The sequence below is a fragment of the Macrosteles quadrilineatus genome, unplaced genomic scaffold, assembly GCF_028750875.1.
Source record: "Macrosteles quadrilineatus isolate MER2022 unplaced genomic scaffold, UCM_ALF_1.0 Scaffold_3__2_contigs__length_128488019, whole genome shotgun sequence".
NCBI lineage: Eukaryota > Metazoa > Arthropoda > Insecta > Hemiptera > Cicadellidae > Macrosteles > Macrosteles quadrilineatus.
The window spans coordinates 52,748,683-52,769,598 of NW_026542596.1; the positions used below are offsets into that span (position 1 = coordinate 52,748,683).

Below are 20,916 nucleotides of genomic sequence, written 5' to 3' on the forward strand. Positions count from 1 at the left end.
TTCAGTAATCTGAATGATTTGTTAGTCCAGAAAAAAAACCCTACCCCAATTCTCAATTCGGTCATAATTGCATATTCAAAGGGTCTAAGCAAGTTATAATTTAATCATGATAGATAGTTCCCCCTTGTGTGACCAAGATTAACGTTTTATTTTTATTTTCAACATCTTTTTTTACAGAACAATGTTACAACTAAGAAGTAGCCTATGACAAGGTATTTTAAAATAAACATACTATTCAAAAAACTAAATATAATAATATAACTAATATAATACAAACAAATAAGAAAAAATATGTGCAACGACCACTCCTGCTTCTGGTCGTTCTGGTTATAGCATGGACTTAGCAGTGTCAAATTTACAGAACATCTGGGCCAACAGCTAGAGGACTACGTGGCCACACTGCCTGTGTCAGTGAAGGTTCTGCGGACAGAGAAGAGGTCAGGGCTGATAAGAGCTCGGCTACTGGGAGCCAAGCATGTCAAGGGTCAGGTCATCACATTCCTGGACGCTCACTGTGAGTGTACCGAGGGCTGGCTGGAGCCTCTGCTGGCTAGGATAGCCCTGGACAGGTCAGTGGATGATGAGAGTACAGCCATTAGGAGTCTGCGGCTTCCCGATATTTTCGGTCGGGGGCCAAAAATAATGTTCAGTCCTAACTCAAGTTGTTTAAAGAAAACCAAGCCTCTGTTTTGTGATCCCAGGAAGCATCTGCGAAGATATGCGATGGAAAAGTGACAATTTCACTGGGATTGTGTGTTCACACGATTTTTCCACTATCGAGGGAGAGAATGATGATGATATGGCCATGATTGTGAAAGATGTTCTCCATTTTGTTGTGATTCTGATGATGTTCGCGATTTAACTGTGACCTCGGAAGTTGTTCTTGATTTTGCCATGTACGTTTCCCAAGGTGTTATTGATTTTGCTGTGACTGCTGGAGGAATCAAGAACAACTTCCGAGGTCACAGTTAAATCGCGAACATCATGTGAGACTTTGAAGGACTGGAGAACTGTGATGTGGCCACTAGCCTGTCAGCTGTCTAGAGTTTAGCTCCAGTCTCATCATTGGCGACATTGATCATGCATTCAAAGCCATCCACAACACAGGTAAACTAACTTGAAGCAAAGCAATGTCACTAGGTCGGGAGTTTTAGCTACAAGCTTGGTCATGTCCATAATTATAATGCTTATACTTTCAGTTTTTACCATGCTAAAATTTCTGTTTTTGTTTGGCTTAACAACATTAAAAAAAAAAAATAAATAAAATCTCAGAGTAGTTTTATAGTTAAAAAAAAACTTTTAACATCATGGGTCCTGCAGTACATGGACAAGCGACTGAGGTAGTTCAGCGATCCTACGCTAGGTTGCATTAGCATCACACAATCTTAACAAACACGCAGGACAGAGGTATTCCATGAGCTTAAACAGATGCCAGGCTTATTGTAAACTATCAGAGAAACCTGGTGATGCTCGGGTCTAAATATTATGCACAATAAAAGCACATTTTAAAGGAACAATTTATCAACGTTTATTTTCTTTAAACATGTTTAGAGTCCCTTCATATCAGCTAGGGTATTGGTGTAGGTCTCACGTTCACAGATTGAGCAGGTTTGAATTTTCCTTGTTTGTATCTCTCTTTCCAATGTCGTCATAACAAGTCTTGCAAAATTCATTGTTCGTCTTCTTGGTTTAATTTATCTTGCCAAATTATGGTTTTTTGATCTAGATGTCAATCCTCCTTTATCTTGTCAATCCTCGATTTGCGATCTGTTTCAATCGTTGTTCAGCAGTCTCTTGTTCCTCAGCTTTTTCTCCATCCTCTACAGTTCCAAGTAATGACTATATTGATCATCTAGCGGCTCACCAATTTTATGCTCATTTTACAGGTAGCTTTAAGGCGTGGCTTGTTAAATAGTCTGCAGGTTTGCTGCGGCGGGGGTATTTAACCTTACTGGGTCTTTCTTTCGGTTCTTGTTCTTGATTTACGCTGCCATACCCCCGCACTTCTCTTCCGTCCTGCTTTTTTACGCCCCGGCTGCTTGTGGGGGAGGGTGGCCGTGAAACACTACTGCCCCACCTAACACAGGAGGAGCAGCAGCAGGAGGAGGAGGAGGTCCCAACACTTGGGCCAACAGCCAACTGACTGTCAACCCAACACCTACACCTACCACAAAAGAAAGCACTCGACTCATTATAATTACTTACGTGTGAAAAAGTAGAATAGAATTAGAAAAAGAAATTAGCTTCTGTTGGCAATTGTCAGAGAAATAATGAAAATGAACCGTCTCTATGGATACTTATTTCATTGTTATAGTTTGGCTAGGTTTAGGATAAATTATTATAATCTTACTAATATTATTATTTAATAATCTCACTTTTTTAATGATTAATAATAATTTTCTACCCAAACTGGTATTTAATAGTTCAAAAACATTATTGCTAGTCTTTAACCCTAGCAGTGGCCAATGTTAGAAGTGGGGAATGGCCAACCCATTTTGGCGATTTTGCAGACCTTTTTTTGAAAATTCGTAAAAATTCAACCGTACAAGTAAACCTAGCCGACCTCATATTCGTTTTGTTTGGAAAGAACAGGAGAATCTAGAAATAGTAATATCATAATGATTTAGACAATGTATTTTATCGGTAAAGTGAAAAAAATAAAAAAATTTGAAATTTTTTTTTTTAATTTCTAAAGCGGCCTTGGTATTTTTTTTCCTACGGATTTTTTATGGGAAATTCATTATATACATTTTGTAGACAATCTAATTCCCTACATAGAAATATATAACATGTTAGGAAAATATTTTTTTTTATAAGTTTTTGGGGCGAAATATAATGACAAACGGAGAATCGAAAAAGTTGAAAACCGTACAGTGTTAGTTTATGTTGTAAAAAGTTCTATAATATATGTGTATACTAATAATGATATAGCCTATACATGTTTGTAAAGCTAATGAAGTAAGGAATCATAAAAAGTCATAAAGTTTATGGTAAAAATAATTTTGTACCTATAAACATACGTATATAAAATAATGTTTTTATATTTTAGCGATTTCTCGAGAGAAAAAATTCACAGTATTTAGTATACAACTTTTGTACCAAATTTTTTTACTTCACACCAACATAATAATCTTGTAGTGTATTAAATTACCTACGTAAAAATGTATTGTATAACATGTTAGAAATATTTTTTTTGTAGGTACGTAATAGGAACATAATAATACAATAACCGCAAAACCGCAAATAAGTGTAAACTATAGCCTACAGTGTTTGTTTGTGTTGTGAAACATTATGTAGGCTGATGATATGTAGCCTACATATTTGTAAAGCTAGTGAAGTAAGGAATCCAAAAAAGTCATAAGTATGATGGTAAAAAGTTATTTTCACCTATGATTATGTATCAATTTGAGAACGTTTTGAATTTTTTGCGCATTTCGAGAAAATGGAGTGTACAGTATTTAGTAGCCTATATAATTTTTTTACCTAATTTTTTACACCCAAACCAATATAAACATGTTGTAGTGTATTCATTTACCTTTATAAAAATGTATAACACCTTGGGTAAATCATTATATAGCATATATAGCACCTCTGAATGTCAGAATCGTCATTTTTGGACATGTTGCTAACAAAATACAGTAGTATTTAGTATAGGCTATAACTTTTTTAAAAAATTTTTTACCCCCAAACCATTATAAACATGTTGTAGTGTATTCATTTACCTATATAAAAATGTATAACACCTTGGGTATATCATTATATAGCATATATAGCATGACGAACTAAGGTCCGTCTCATACAACAATCTCTAAATGTCAGAATCGTCATTTTAGGACATGATGCTAACAAAATACAACCTTTTATGAACACTATTTCACACAATTCAGTAATATTTATGCATGAAGATTACTGTTATACACACACACAAACTTCACTAACACTAACACTACGAACTAATAACGTATTTAGTAATAAATCGCGGATAAAACGAGAACAAACACTATTACCGGCAACAACACAAACAAACAATGGCGAATACAAGACAGCTGACAGACTGTAGCAGTAATGACTAACTTCCGTCGTCTACATGCGAGCATACAGAAATAACCCTGAGTGCAGGGCTGCCACTCTCTGAATCTAAATTTTTCCTCTTCAAAATGACATACTATATGACTAGTAATAATAAATTACACTGTATGTAATTCGTATTTTCCACATCGTCACCTGACGACCATCTGCCATTTCTTAAAAATTTTGAAAACAGCTGTTTTCATAAAATCGTACCGGTTGTGCAATCAATATTTCGTTCTAAATATTACTACCACAATGAAGATAAAATCAATGGCTATCCAGTGGTACCACTCGCAACATCCCACGACGAAAATAAACCCAAGCAGGGTAATGCCAAACAAGACGTGTTTTGCCAGTTCCCAAGTGTTGGCTGCAAAAGTCGTGCTGCGTCAAAAATTCATTTGATTTCTAATCGTCGTGACATTGTTATATACCTGCTACAGGGTTTGTTTATATAATAAAATGAAAGTTCAGAATGTGATCTTACGAATGGTATATATATTATTCTCATCTGAGTTGATTGTAAGTTGTTTTTTTACCGCTAAAAAATTTTTGGCCCAGATCTTCACAAGACGACTTTGGCCATGCTAAGCATCAACGTCAGATCGTCACCAGACGTCGATCGGCCACTGCTAGGGTTAAATCTGCAAGTCTCTGGTTTGATTCCAAGTGAGATCTTTACCATCCACCCAGATGCCATTTATCATTATGTTAAGATATATTTAATTTATTTTAGGAGCAAAACTCTATTGCTTACAGCTTAGTTTTATAATATTCAACTCGGTTAAATCAAAATAGTGTTGTACAAAAACCCAATCACTCCTTTTTAATGTAAAAAGATTAATCCTGAAAATACAAAAAAATGTTCTTCTGTTACATTTTGACAACTCTGGCTCGATATCAGATATCAGAATTCTTTCAAAATTTACAATGGGATGTAATGTTTACTTGTGTTGGTTAGTCTATGGTAAGACTATAATGCATTTTCCACCCAAATAATAGAATATTAAACATACTTTTGATTCTGAATATATATTTATTTTATTGACTACATTGCTCTTACTCCTAATTATTCGTAGGATACAATATTATGGTACCGATACGATCGTAGGTACTACACTTTTGGCAATACTGGCCAATAATCTTCGTGCTTGGCTCCCATTGGACGGCGCGCGAGGCTTCTGATTGGGAGTTAGCGAGTTCCGCTGAGGGACCGAGTTAGCGACTTCCGTAAGAGGACGGAATTTGCTAACCCGGCTCTAGAGCGTGTTAGCGGGCTCCGGAGTTAGCCAATTCCGAAACCAAACAAGTTAGCGAGTTCCTCTCATCGACCAAACTTGAAGATAGGGCGTTTAACATGGGGTTAGCGAGTTCCAGAGAGATTCATAATTTTGCCTATATCGCATATGTTTTAGGAATCTCCCTTAACCTGCAGATCCCTGATAGCTATTGGAAATCATTGTTCAAATCAAGGAATGACATTTTGACCGGGCTATGTTTTACCCGTACTGGGCACAGTAATTGATCTTTCCCAGCTCTGTGAGATTATTCTGGCAATTTGTTGGTGCATAGAACCTGTCAGTAACACAAATTATTCACTAAATTTTTACTATTTGAAATAATATTTTAATTACTTTTTTGCTGATCTTATATGGTTGTTTCAAGGACCAGTTCAATAAATTTTTCAAATTAAGGAAGTTCAAATTCAAGTTCCACCACATTGAGTAGTTTGGAACCTAATTAATTTCACATGCTCAGTTAAAGTTAGGTTTGAAAATGTGTTTTCAATTCAAGGAATCAAAATTTACTCTATTCTATGGCCAATACTTCAAAACTAACTGGACAAAATTTTTGTGAATTTTATAAATAAGAGTTGAGTGCTTTAGATATTTTATTCAATTAAATTAGAAAGTACCAACTATTTTAGTAGGAAGTGATAGTATGTTTTGAAGTAAACTACTGATGTAACACAGAGCTGGAATGGGCTTTATTGTCACGGGCCAGCAAGTTTTGGGTGGTTCCATGAATAATTGCAGTATTGTTGACCCTGACAGGAAACACTCAAGGGTCATTGGGCTTTAAACCCAGACTGAATTGTTTATTGTGGCCAACTGCTTGTTTACATAATCGTGCAATCTTGAATAGCTCACCTTCGATAATTAGTATCAACTAGCTGTTACCTACGGCCTTCACCCCGTTAGACTTCATAAGTATTAATAATAAAACTATTGATTGGTTAAGTTAAGCTGAAATAGACAAAACAGAATCCGGGTAAAAAGTACAAACAATCACACATGATTTTAATTAGGTAATAAATCAAAAGAATAACAAACAAATAAGTACAGCTGAGTTGTTTTTAACATAAAATATATGGAATGTGTTCCCTTTAGAAAGGAATTATGACCATAAGGGCAATTGATAAAATAATGAATAGTTTTGCGCAAGGTTTCTCAAAAGTTTATGGGTACTTTGTGATTTATATATGGATGGAGTTGTCTTATCTATTAATTCATTATTATGTGATTTCAAATTTGGTTGTTAATAGAAAATAGTTTGTGACAATAAGCTCTGGAGAAATCTTGTGTGAATGTATTAATTACATAGGGTATTTTTGTAGTGTTACCTTACTGTAGTAAACCTGTAAATTGTAGTTCTAGTGCTGTTTCATGTTAACAAATCCATAAACCATATCTTTCAATCCATAAAAGATAGCTTTTAATAGTAACTTAATAGAAAATTTACCAAATAGTGATATGGGGTTTTTGTTTAAATAACACATTTTACAATAATTGTGAATTCACTACAAAATAACCATATTGGTATTTTTAACATTAAGTTCATCTTTTCACTGAAATACTGCTAAAGTGAAATCTATTTTATGTTTTATATAATTATTGTAACTTTTGGACTATATTTTTACATAAATTTCAAATTCATTACCTCTATTCCATTTTTGATATTCACCTCTTGTTGAGCACTATTAAAATTAAAATTAGTTCATTTCATTTCTGGAGAATATAGGCCTACCTAATAAGTAATAGACACATTAGGGTTTAAGACCTTTAATTTTTGGGTGATATTAAATCTGATACCGTCTTAGTCTAAAGAAATGTAATAAACAATCTTAAGGATGATGTTAAATAAGCAGTAAGCAAAAACTAAACTAATACGGTTTATCTTTTGACTTTTGTAGGAAAACGGTGGTTTGTCCAATCATCGATGTCATCTCTGATGAGACCTTTGAGTATATCACTGCCTCTGACATGACTTGGGGTGGGTTCAACTGGAAGCTCAACTTTAGGTGGTGAGTAACTGTAAAATCTCTTGATTAATATTGTATGACATTCACACACCAGGGTGAATTGGGTTTAAAAAACAATTTAACTGTTCCATAAGGGTAAATTTTAACTTGGCAAAAATATATTTGACACGTAGACTAAAATTATGCTGCACACAGGTATCGAGTCCCGCAGAGAGAAATGGCTCGGAGGGGAGGTGACCGTACAGCCCCCCTACGTACCCCTACCATGGCGGGGGGACTGTTTTCCATCGACAAGGACTATTTTTACGAGCTTGGAGCCTATGACGAGGGAATGGACATCTGGGGTGGGGAAAACCTCGAGATGAGCTTCAGGGTAAGGTTGAAATTAATATAGTGATTTTAGTGGAAAGTTCTTGCACAGATTTGAAGTTGTGTAGATTTAATGCAGTGCTGTACAAGTTGCTAAATTGATACCTAATGCTAAACATTATTGGATTTTTAGTTTGATTTTAATTTACTTGTGATAATATCTAATCTAAGTTTTTTTTTATTATTGTTCCACTGTTTTAATAGGCAGTAGTTAGATCACTAGGTAATTGTTTTTGTAAAGAATAAAAATTAAAAAAAAAATCTTTAAGTGCAGTATTTTCTTTTTTACTGCTTTTAGGTTTCCTTCATTTTCTCATTTTGTAATTTTATGTAATGTTTTATAAAGACTCAATCACCCCCCTATTCCTTAAACAACCCTAATTGCTTTCCTTAACAATAAAACCGTTGTATAGTTTTTGTTTTTATAAATTATAAACATTTGAACAATTTTTCTTCCCAGTTAAACCAATTTTCAGTGAAAATATTTAATTCACACATATGCCTATTTAATATCAATTTTTATCTTGTAAGTATGTTTAAATTTCTTACCATTCTAGCTTCTGTCCTCAGTACTTCATAAACTTTTAAACTTGTTTTCAATACTCCCAAAAATCACAATATTCTAATACCAGTAAGTATGTTTTTTCTGTTTGTCATTTATAGCCTCTGTCCCCAGGTTTGGCAGTGTGGTGGTATTTTGGAAATCATCCCCTGTTCCCATGTGGGCCATGTTTTCCGTGATAAGTCCCCATATACATTCCCAGGCGGTGTTTCAAAAATCGTGTTGCATAACGCAGCCCGAGTAGCGGAAGTATGGATGGACGAGTGGCGAGATTTCTATTACGCGATGAATCCAGGTAGAAGACGCTTCAGGCAGCCGCGCATCAGCCATGCTTACTCACACATAGAAATGCACAGATTCATATAAAATTTATACTTGCAGTTATTTGCTAAAAAAAACTTGAGTTCAATTAATACCAAAACTATTCACAAAGAAATCAAAGCAAATATTTTTAACCTCTCGGTCTTGTTTACACAAATAAAAAGGTTAAATGTTGTACTGTCGTATTATCAAGTTTTGTCAAGTGATCTTGGTTTTGAACCCAAAGGTTCATTTTCAAGCTTAAGAATACCAAGTTGTAAAAACAAACAGATCTTCACCCCTACGGTTATGATGAGTCGTTCCAAACACTTACACTAGACAAAAACATTTAATAACAATTTTTGCAAATCAAATAGTGGACTCCTGGTTTGGCTGGCAGATCGTGGGTCATAACTAATCACAGGTCTGTCGGCTACAAGGAAAATGAACCTTTAAGTTCAAATCCATGGTCACTCAACAAAACCAGATTATTAGACAGTGTGACATATTTAACCTTTTTATTTGTAATAAAGCACTGTTTAAATTACTTTTTTTTACTCTATTCATTAAGAGTCTCAGTTGCTGAAAAGAAGTATTATTTTTTATAGCATTTTTTAAAATTAAAATAAGTAATTATGAAAATGATGTCCTCTGTTTGAGATAAGACATAATGCAAATTTAAGTAACATAATTTCTTTGTTACTGAATCTAATTTTGGCAGAGAATGAATTTTACTAGGCCTAAATATGTTATCAAGGAACGTTTAATCATATCTGCTTTTTCACTACTCTTTTCAGAATTGACAATAAAATTGTTGGTGCTACTTTGGCAAGTGTACAAATACAGTTTGTTACAAAAAATATTACTAAATACTGTTGACTATTCATTTTTTTACTCTGTGCATTTCTTTGCTCAGCATGTTTGAACGCCATTCGCTTGTTTTGTTTGTAGCAAGTCAATATACCTAAGCTTTACGGTTACTGAGAAACTAACATTTTACCTAGCAATAATCTATGTGCAGCTTTGGCGGAATTGTTTTGTTTATAACCGTTTGTGATTGAGTTTTTGTTGACTAACAATATTTAATTGTTTTCCAGGTTGGGATGCTCCATTTATCCATTCAGTTTTGTGTTATTTTGTATGGTACTTCTGGGGGCTCTTGTAAAATTGTATGTTAATTCTTGGAAATTTCATTCCTAATCAGGTATATTTTCCAAATATAACACTTAGGGATGAAACGTATAAAACTTTATCTTCCATCAAAATTCCTGTTTTTTTTAGTTTACATTCCAACATAACATAGATCTATTCAGGCATTTCACTACCATTACAGGTTTTCATAAATGAGGATATAAATTTGGTTACTAAATGCACGTGATTCTCATTGATAATTTCTCAACACACTGGGTGACACAGTTTTTCTTGTGCTAGAGTGGCACAAGTCTATCTACAGAATTCCCTGGGCATTGCAGATGTTTTCACAGTTGTGTGTTATTTCCACATATGTGATATACGAAGGCCTGCAGATGTGGTGTGTAACTGTTTTGACTATGGATAGTAGACATTCCATTCCCATGTTAAATTGTGGCTAGTTTTAAAATGAGAATTAATTGAGCCACCATCAGAAAGTTCAGATCTCAGTCACAGATTTCTGTATACAGCAACCTTTAAAAAAACCAAACTTATTAAACTGTCTATATTGTAACTTAATAATCAGCATATTAAAAAAGAGGGAAAATATAATTTTTGTATTAACACTCTTTGTGGGTGCCTTTTCAACTACATCAGAGTCCTGCGAACCCGAACGTCCTTTAATACCTAATAAATAGGTTAATACGATGAAAGTAGGTATTTTAAGTCAAGTATGACTGGAGATGAGTACAGAATGAGAGGCACAATCTTGTAGTCTTGTTAGTGACTAAGGTCGACATATTCCTTAGACAGGACTGTTAATTAATAGCCCATACAGCCAATGGCGTCTAAGGGACCTACAGTTTATAGTGGAATCCGAACCACATTTTTGCATAATTGCCTGTAATTGTCTTTTTTTCTTTTGAATAAATCTTTCCAAGCCGAACCAACTGTTAGGAGAAAAGTTTACTGTATTTCAATTTACAAAATAGAGCTCTATGGGTCTGAAACACGTACACTTAATTTTACAGCACATTACTATTGGTCTCTCTGGCATTTCATACAATTGTATCCTGTTAAAGCTAAGAAGACCTGATGTTTCGTATTGAACTGTATCAATTAATTACTTTCAGAGCGTACAAATTCAATTATGAGCATTTTACACAATGAGGAAACCACAATACAAATTTGCACCATTGTTAATGTGGCCTTTATACATCACATCCCACTACAGTAGACCTGATTTTCACAGTCTGACTCTTTATCACATTTTTTGTGTTGTTTCAGCTTTTTAAAATTTTTAGCAATGTAATGCCAATATATGAGGTGTACTTTTGATAAAAATACAAAGATTATGTAATTTAACTGTACTTCCGGATATTTCAGACAATTTGGTCACCCCAACTGGATAAGTTTGGATTAGCTTGACTCTGGTGTAGGTGTCATTCTATTTGAACAACAATCTAGCTACAGCTGGTCCATATGGTATGTCTACTCTGGTCACGGATGGTTGGATTGTTTGTGCAGTGCTGGGTAGCAAGTGAGGTTATGTTGTCAGATATGGATGTGCGGTGGAGTGCTGGAGATAGCCACATGTTCACACGTCGGTCATGTGTTCCGCAAGTCCACTCCGTATAGTTTCCCCGGAGGCACCAGCAAAGTGGTCAACCACAACAACGCCCGGCTGGCCGAAGTGTGGCTAGACGAGTGGAAACACTTTTACTACGCAATCAACCCAGGTCAGCTGACCTTCCACTTCTTCGCTCCCCTTTCCCCTTATGAGCAGAGCAGGTCTTGTACAGAGGTGTAGTAGTAAATTTCCCAGTGCGGGAAAGCTAACCATCGTCTGCCATCTATATAAAAAATATAGATCACCTTTTATATTAAGGTTTTTTTAAAAAAAGCAGAGTAGAAACACAGTTACAACTACACGACCGGTCTTGTACACGTAGGGAATGATGATTGCAATAAAAAATATGTTTGTGTAAGGAGGATGTCTATTGCTCCTGACTATCCAAGATCTTCCAAAAGTCCCCAATATTTAATTAGGTCCTAGATGTCACCAAATATTCCAAGATGGTAAAATGTATTCTCAATTATTTTAACTAATTCAAAATGTTTATACTTTTTAGTTTTTACCATGAAAGTTATGAATCTCCCGATATTTTTACCGATCAGTTCAATTTTTTTAAATTGAGAGATGAGCTTTGTAAGTAAGGTTAGGAAACTGAGATTTTTGCTATTGACTAATTTAATTTTACTCAGAACTTTCATGTGCAAAATCAATTAGCCTATGTCTTTTGCCATCTGAAAAGTTAAAACAGTGTGTTTTGTTACGTCTAAATATTTCATTATAGTTTGATATAACTTAAATAAGTGTTACCAATTTTGCCTGTGTAGCATAAATTTTGTATGACACCAATTACTTTACCTTAGACTGTCAAAATGATTACCAACATATATTGGCCAATCACAATACCAAGATAAAACGTGTAGCTTAGTGTGTTTGAGGTATTTAAAATTATACACAATGAGCAGGTTATACCTGTTATAAATATAAATTGTACTGTGTGACCTTATCCTTTGTGCCTTCGTAAAATTAGTGTTTTACTAACCATACAATGTTCCCCCACTGCTGTCTTTGGTACAGTCAATTATAACATTGAGTAATATGATTCCAGCTCTGCTCAAACCAATATCTTGTCTCAGTCTACCCACATAGCACAGAGCACTATCCATTTTGTTTTGAGTCACAGTCAGAAGATGTTTTTGTTTCTGTTCAGTCACGGTTCTTTGTCGCACAGGTCTGGTTGTTAAACTGTCACCATTTGCCTACTGTGATGTTTGTGTTTGGTAATGTATTAACGTTTTGTTTCTGTTTATTTTATTTCTTCTCCTTCCTATTTCATCAGCATGTTTATTTACTAACGCGGTCTTGCTTTACTGTTTTTCCACTTGAAAGCATTGGTGGTGGGATATATGGTTGGCGATATTATGTTTTATGGAAGAGGAATATTTTAAGAATTGGACTCATAAGTTTATACTTTGCAAGAGTTGTTGGGTGTGGGAGGAAAAAAATTTCCATAATCAAAGGAATTTCAAAAACTTAATAAAGGGTGAGAACAATTTTTTTCAGACTCTTGAGTCCTTTCTTGCTTCTATTTAATAAAATAAAACATGGCCTCTATCTAAATAATAAACAAGATTGTAGCAAGAAATAGTAAACAAAATCAGGCTAAGTGCTTTTTTGACAAATCAAGAGAACTTGTATACATTCAAACTTGGTTACTTAGCCAATTAGAACAGTATGCATCCCAAGTACATTAAGCAATTGAAATGTTTCAAAAAGATGTTGGTCTCTTTTAGACCAAAAATTCAAAACCAAATAAATTGTGATTTTTATTGAAGTATCTAGCATACATTATATAAAATAGTTGATTTAATTAGCACCAGGCATTGTTACAATGTGATATTAACAAACAAATGTCAACTCTAGGAGCTGCAAACGCAGATGTGGGGGATGTTTCCGAGAGGAGGAAACTGAGAGAAACTCTCGGCTGTAAAAGTTTCCGCTGGTATCTGGAAAACATCTACCCTGAGTCACAGATGCCCCTAGACTACTACTACTTGGGAGAGGTAAAACCAAAATTTTATTTTAAAATTCTTTTTCCATTAACCATACAGGGTAGACTTCCGTATCTGTTGTCAAAAACAACCCAATGAAAATATCGATTGTTTCATTCAATATACCTAACTAACCAAACGACATATCAAATGAAATAATCGATATATCAATCGATATTTTCATACAACCAAGGCTTGAATAATTAGTAATATTTTTTTCTGTCACCATGTAAGTATGCCCATGATGTTTTAAATGCACTATATCATCCTATGATGCTACTCACCGATGAAGAACATATATAAATTATCAGTTATCAATTGGAATAGGGACGTAGGTACGTGTTTTAACCCAAATATGAGTGAAGGATGAGTGTAGAATGGAGTAAGATGAGCTGTGTACCTTTTGTTACTGAGATCAGCTGTTCCATTAGTCAGGTTCATTTATTAAAAGCCCAATGATTAAGGACAGCTGGGTCCAGTTTTAAACGATCAAAAAGCTACACTGACCTTGATTTTGTGCATTACCTTTCATCCCATATTACTGTCTTTAATAGCCGAAAGTCAACTAAGTGGGGATTTACTTTTTACTGTATCGCCGCATAATAGTATATCACGTGGCGGCAGTTTTAGCGAATTTCCCCTATAGGGAATAAGCTATTTTCAAGATGGCGGCTGTTTCCCCAACTGGGATTTCTTGGAACTTTGTGTGAGCATTTCCAAAAATTTTCAGCCTGTTATCAATTTTGTCCCAGTCATAACTCAATTGCACTGGACTTAGCCCATACAGCTAATGGCAAAAACCCCATTACAGGCAGGCTCTTAGCCTGCCTCATTGTAGGCTAAGAGACCTACAGTCTATAGTGGAATAGTGGAATCCGAACCACATTTTTTCCTTGTAATTAACGAATTGGTCTAATTATCCCAATAGTACTGCGGAAAGTCGCAGTACTCACTAGTGCGGACGTTAATCCACACCAGGGAGCATCGCATCCACAGTGCATGCCTATAAATAACCACAATTTGTGACCTCCTAGTAGCTGGATTACAAGACGACGCCACCGTCCCAGTCATAGATTCATTGATAGGGATTAATTAATTAATCAGATACAGTCATTGATAGGGAATTAAAAATTCTAAATAAAAGAGTTCTTGACTTTTTTCATAAAATCTGCCATTTTTTTTTAGTAATTTTGGTTAATGAAAACTACTGCTATTTTGCAATTTTGAGTTGAATCAAGATGAATTTTTTTTCCAACATGAGTCTCTTCCACCCGGACATACCAAGTTTCATAAAAATCGGTTGAAAGAATTAAAAAAAAAATATTTTGTAAAAATTACTAAATGGCGGATATCTGGCTAACAAAGTGATTTTGGAAAAAATGTTATTTGTGATTTTCTTTTTATTTTCACCCAAGGAATCTCTAAGCAAATTATGTCCCCACCTTTTATTAACTCCCTGTATATTGTGTTTGCCTTGTAATCGCCAGATCGACCCTATGAAAAGCCAGGGAGCTTTTTTGATTCATCAAAACTGGGGTCAGTTGTTATTAATCATTTGGTTTTTAATAAATTGTCCGGGATAAATCGCTAGTCTTAGTCTCACTCTGTTCTATTTTCACTTTAAACTACTCACCCAGGTGTGTGTCGCTATCTTGAAAAATTGATCGCTTCAATAATTCTACTACCTTTATATAACTGGGTTAATCAGATGAAATGTGTTTACAGGTTAGAAATGCTGAAACGCATAACTGTCTAGACACCATGAGTCGCAAGAGTGGTGAGAACGTTGGTATGAGTTACTGCCACGGACTTGGCGGCAATCAGGTGAGTTTTGTGTTTTGCAATTGAATTTTAACTTCTTCGTCTTCTTGAGTTAATCATTAGGTTAAAATTGAAAGGAAACCCATTTGGCTAGTTAAGCATTATCGTGGAAAGAAAAGGAGTTTAGCAAGCTTACATGAGAAAATTAAAGTCTGGAGGCTAATGGATAAACAATAAAAGAAAACAAAACATCGACACTAGTGGATGAACTCTATTCCTTTCCTAAAATAATTCCTACATTGTATCTTTGTTATGTGCATTAACTGACTTTGGTTTATGGGTTTATTTTTACTAAAGATATCAACTAAAATATTGTTAAATTATGGATGGCTAGAACTCAAGCAAACTTCAGAATAAGTTAATACAAGATTTAAAGAAAGACCACTTTCTACATGGACTCTATAAAGGTTGTTACTTGTTCTGTCTGTTTAACATGCTTAGTCTTATGATCAAATGGTTATGATGTAAATGTAAGTCGTACACAGATCATTGTCTGATTCAGAGATCCGAATGAGATGGTGGTTATTTGTGTTTCTTATCTACGCCATTTTTTACATTTTTGTAAGGCCCAAACAGGTCTTGGTACTATCTAATGTCAACCTTTTGCTAGACATCATTAATTAGTTTATAATAATAGGTCATGGTTAGTGTAAATAAAAAATAGACTATAGTCGGTCCATGTGGAGTAAAAGTCAATGGTTACGTACGATCACACAACATTGACTTGTACGATTGTTTCACAGGTATTTGCCTACACCAAGAGGCAGCAGATCATGTCAGATGACAACTGTCTGGACGCGTCCCAACACGACGGACCTGTCAAGCTCGTCCGCTGCCACGGCATGGGCGGGAACCAGGCGTGGATATATAGTGAACAGGTAATGTTTTGTTGTTAAGTTATGAATATTTCTACTAACAATCTTATTTTTGTTGATTGACGATTAAAAGGTTTGTTTAAGTTTCATAAGGAAATGCAACTTCATCGTTTAAGGGAAAATTAGAATTTAAGCTCAAATCTTATATGATGGTTGGCCCTTCTTCACACACCCTGCAATCAGTCCTTTTGATTAACTGTTCTATCACATAGGTTATATACTGTAACAGTAGATGTATAGCACAGTTTCCAAATAAATGTTATGGTGAGTTTTGATCACACACATTGTTTTTGCTGACAGTTTCTTTACTTTCTCATTAAGTAAAACTGTGAAGTAATATTTTTGCTTTTTTGAAACAACTTAACATTTTCTCATTCTTTGATGCAGGACAGAACAATAAAACATGTAAACACAGAACAATGTCTACAGAAGCCCGACACTCGTAGTCCGTCAACTCCACTTCTACGCAACTGTGACAGCAGCCAAGGGCAAGAATGGATAATGAAAAGCAAGTTCAAATGGCAAGCTTCGTAGGAAACACAATCCAACACTCAAAATTGAAAAGATAACTGTGAAACTCTCAGGTGAAACTGTACAACCAACAGTATTAGTATTAAACAGATAAAGTCGCTAAAGCAAAAGAAATCAACTTCTGTGATGCATGTTTACAAATTATTGTTGTGTGGAGAAAAACACAGAAAAAGTTACTATTTCTAATGTCTGTTATTTGATTTCGCAATGACGCATCTTTTAATTTACTGTGGTTATCTTTTCTATGGTGGAAAGTTATTTTAGTAAAAGTCATATTTTCAAAATTTCTAGGATTACAGATATTCAGTTTTGCTTGTAGGTCATGTTTCTGTCAACAGACACAACAAACCAAATAAATTATTTCTTCTTTTAGAATAGCAATGTAACTTTAAATATCCGTAGAATAGAGCACTGAAGTCTGTTTTATACTATTTCTAATTTTTACCTTCCCATAGCTTCCCGTGCCAAAGGTTGTGCGGATCGCTTCAGGCGGTCAGATGGAGTATTTGTAAATAAAAAACCAGAGTGAAGTAGCCTATATAAAAGAGCTTAGCTCAATGAGTTTGAATTGTAATAACTACGTTGGATTCCATAGTTTATTACCTGTAAAAACCACATTCCATCAAATTTAAACTATTTTAAATACTTCTAAACCAAAATTATTTTGTCTTATAAATTCAAATAAGTTTCACACCAAAATTTGTTAGTTTCCTGGCAAATTTTCTTTAAGATGAAACAACTGTTATTTGTGCTTAGATTTTGAATTGCAATTTGATTTATTTAATTGTATTTAACATGAACGTCTAATTTGATTTTTTTCTTGCTTTTTAAAAAAATATTTATGCATTATGTTTATGACTTTTACTATGCTTTGAGTGTTGGGTTGTAGTTATTCGTACCAGAGAAAGTTGCCTTATTAACGAAACATTTTATATGTCAACAGGCAGCTTCCAATAGTGTGTGTCTCCGTATTTTGTACAAGATGTACCCTTCCCTAACATATCACCTTGCCTTCGGGCACTAAATTGTGCAATTTATTACAAATTATACGAACAAATTTTTACTTAAATGGCTCGTATCATATCTTTAATGTACTTAGATGTGTTTAATCAGTATTTTGTTATGTATCTTAAAACAATATTAAAATTTTATGGATGTTTTGTTGTGTTAATCTATTTCGAGGCATGTGAGCATCCGACTGAACTGATTATAGTTATTTTTATAAATTTTAATCGGGTTGTTTTCGCCCGAATGTATTAGCTCAATTTCGCAAACAATGTTTTTTTATATAAACTTAAACGATAGTGTTAAGTAGTGTCTGTGCTCACATTTCTTCATCTTGTTAATATTCTCAATACTTTATTTAAAACCATCTAGGATCGCTTGAAATGGCGTTTGTGTTTTTAGTATTCTTTGTATATGTCGTGTAATAGATAAATTGTATGGGATTAGATAGTTTAATGTCCCCTAGTAGTGTCATGAAACGTATGAAACCTGACTTTTGTACCTAGATAACTGTCATTCCTTTGACCTCAGTTTTCCATTCATGATGGCTTCATGTAGACGAGGTACAGTGTGATTTAATAAACATTTTCTTTAATTTTTATTATTTATATAATTTACGTAACTTATTAAATTGTAATACTTTTGAGGCCTAGAAGCTAAACATAATCATACAGTTTAAAATATTCAAACCAGAATGACTATTTCATTCCTGGTCCAATCTTTATGTAAGAAAGTGCCTTTTTACATTGCCATATGCAAAAATATCTCTTACCATCTTTACGCTTTGTTATGTCTTTTATTTGTTGTAGAGTTAATTTCTAGCATGTCAAAAAGATATCTCCTATGGGAAATAATGTGAGCGGTTTTTTGGGTTGAATAACTTGTAAATAATGGTAATCTGTACTTTAAGAACAAAAGTTGTATCAAACACTCATATCATAAATTAATAATATAATGACATACACATTATTCCAGAATTTTATCTGTTTGTATATTTTACTATCTTTCTTGTATTTTTATGTTTACAAAGAATAAACATGTTAATTAACTATCTGGAGTTAAAATTTAGCGTTTGCTCTCTAATAGCTCAAATGAACAAGATTGATTTTGTCTTTTAATCTGCATCACAATTGTTTTGTTTTGAATGGCCTAAATGAGGTGCGTGTAACTTTTCAAACATATTTATTTTGCATGACTTTTATATGTGGTCAATTTAAACAGCGACTTTTAATTTTAAAACATTTAAAACCTGTATTATATTTTGAATGTGTACACAAACAAATCTGTGATAATTTAGTTGAACGTCATTATTTATGTTTTACTGTTAAAATTTGATAAAGCACACAGTTTTAGTATAGTAATCGTCTATGATTGTAAAATTATATAATGAACGTTGACCCTTCTTCCCGAAGTACTTAATATTATGCTAAGAAACGCAATATATTTATAAAATGGTATCACTTTTGTATGTTTACCCTTTTAATGTAAGAAACAGTAATTAGAAAATTGTATGTACTTTTGACATTCCATAGTCAAAATTGTTGTTTTTTTAAAGATGTATATACATAAAACACTTGTTACTTTTTGAATATTGTTTTGCTTACAGTACCCATTTTTATAACCACCTATGACTAAACAATAACGTATTTGCTAATAACCTACTCAGGTTTACTGCCAAGACAGAAAATTGGATCAAACAAAACTGCATTGGCATTGGAATTTCGTAATAGAAAAAGTGTTGTTATTATTTTGTCAATAAGGTTAAATACAACCTGGTTAAACAAGCATAAACACCAACCATGGGTTGGGGCTATTTTATTTTAACACATTTTTGAGTGTCGCATATATGCGATGCCGCGATCATTGCCACTGACCGAGGTATACAATTTAATCTTAACACTTAGACCTGCTGTCACTTGGTTATCAGTACACACAGACCAAAGGTGAAAACCTGTTAAACAGTGATAATTTAATTTGTATACACTGCAATGGTGTTATTTACATACACCATTGCAGTGTATACAAATTAAATTATCGCTGTTTATAAAATTTTTTTTATATTTTGACAACCTTTTGCAATGCCGCATATTTGCGACTCCCACGGTCTATGGCGAGACAATAGTGAATATTATTATACTTTTCTTGAAATAGCCCAAACGCCGCATATATGCAACAGTTAATTTTTGTTTATTTTTTTAGCTAAAAGTAAAAGAATAGATTATGCAAGAACAGTTTATAATTGAACAAATATAAAATAAATATTAAGCTACATAGGATAATGCAGCATACATACATACACATATACAGTGATGGAGAAAAGTACAGACCAGTTTTTCCAACTATCTATGTTGTAATTAATAATCATATCCACAGACCAAGCGACGCAGTTGTGCGTCAGACATCAATGTAGACTGCAGAGAATTCAGTGCCTTTAAATCGACCGTTACAAAGATATAAGCCTTTTGATAACATTGGAACACCGACACAAATATGCGTCGTCAGTCCGTAGGGATATCTGCCGCACATTGGGTTGGTCGGTGGCTATAACGATTGGTTCGTCACACAACAGTTGGCAACATTGTTGTTTACATTGTCTTTTCCGTGGCATCACTGGACTGATGTAAACGTGCTAACCTTTGTAGTACAGTAGAACCCCTCATATCCGGCCTTGGTTTTACCGGTCCTCTGTTTATCCGGCCCCTTCCAGGAAGCCAATATCAAAATTTTTTTCTCACAGCTTACAGCCGTTTAGATGCAAGCACTAGTCTTTGTGACTGCTCAAGTCATAAAATAAATTGTTCTCACTATTTATCTGTTTGTTTATACATTTATTTGCTGAGTCACTATACTCAGTTGAGCTAGTAGGCCTAACCTCTGATCAGTTGGTTGATTATTTCCCAAGTGGGTTTAGTACAGTACAGTACGAGTACATTAATTTTTGTATTTCACAAAATGGTTAAGAATGTTGAGTAGAAATGCAAGTACCATTTAAATCCTAATGATCTTTAAGTACAATTTATTATCATTTTTACCTCCATTTAATATGTTTTGTTACCTGGAATCATAATACAGTATTTGTACATTCATTACCTACTTAATGACTTTAACCTACAAATATTTTTTTTCCTTTATTACAAACATATGTTTATCAGGGTTGGTACTGATTTTGGAAAATGAAATTCCCTGACTTTTCCAGGTTTTCCAGACTGATATTATACTTTTTCCAGGAAAAAGTATAATATCAGTCTAATATCAGTCAAGTATAATATCAGTCAAAATATCGAATAGTCAGAATCGAGAATTATTAGAAAAAATGTAGGCCTAAATAGTTTACTCATAAAACCAATAAGAAAAGAATTAAACAT

At 34.0% G+C, this 20,916-nt stretch overlaps 1 protein-coding gene across 4 annotated transcripts in view; it reads left to right on the forward strand.

Annotated features, from left to right (window-relative positions):
- LOC128988698 (polypeptide N-acetylgalactosaminyltransferase 5) overlaps nucleotides 1-19,140 on the forward strand; it is a 40,970-nt gene extending 21,830 nt beyond the window's left edge. Inside the window, exons 5-13 of one of the 4 annotated variants that reach the window (XR_008490413.1) lie at nucleotides 362-569; nucleotides 7,265-7,375; nucleotides 7,529-7,706; nucleotides 8,379-8,559; nucleotides 13,192-13,331; nucleotides 15,045-15,143; nucleotides 15,884-16,018; nucleotides 16,403-16,599; nucleotides 17,490-19,140. Coding sequence is in view for 3 of the 4 variants with exons in the window: in XM_054410247.1 (XP_054266222.1) it covers nucleotides 362-569; nucleotides 7,265-7,375; nucleotides 7,529-7,706; nucleotides 8,379-8,559; nucleotides 13,192-13,331; nucleotides 15,045-15,143; nucleotides 15,884-16,018; nucleotides 16,403-16,549 (1,199 nt within the window). In the remaining variant the exon portion in view is untranslated. Of the gene's footprint in view, nucleotides 1-361; nucleotides 570-7,264; nucleotides 7,376-7,528; nucleotides 7,707-8,378; nucleotides 8,560-11,253; nucleotides 11,435-13,191; nucleotides 13,332-15,044; nucleotides 15,144-15,883; nucleotides 16,019-16,402 lie in introns of all 4 variants that reach the window. The other 3 variants (XM_054410250.1, XM_054410247.1, XM_054410249.1) reach the window with 3 other exon arrangements.
- Nucleotides 19,141-20,916: the final 1,776 nt, after the last annotated feature.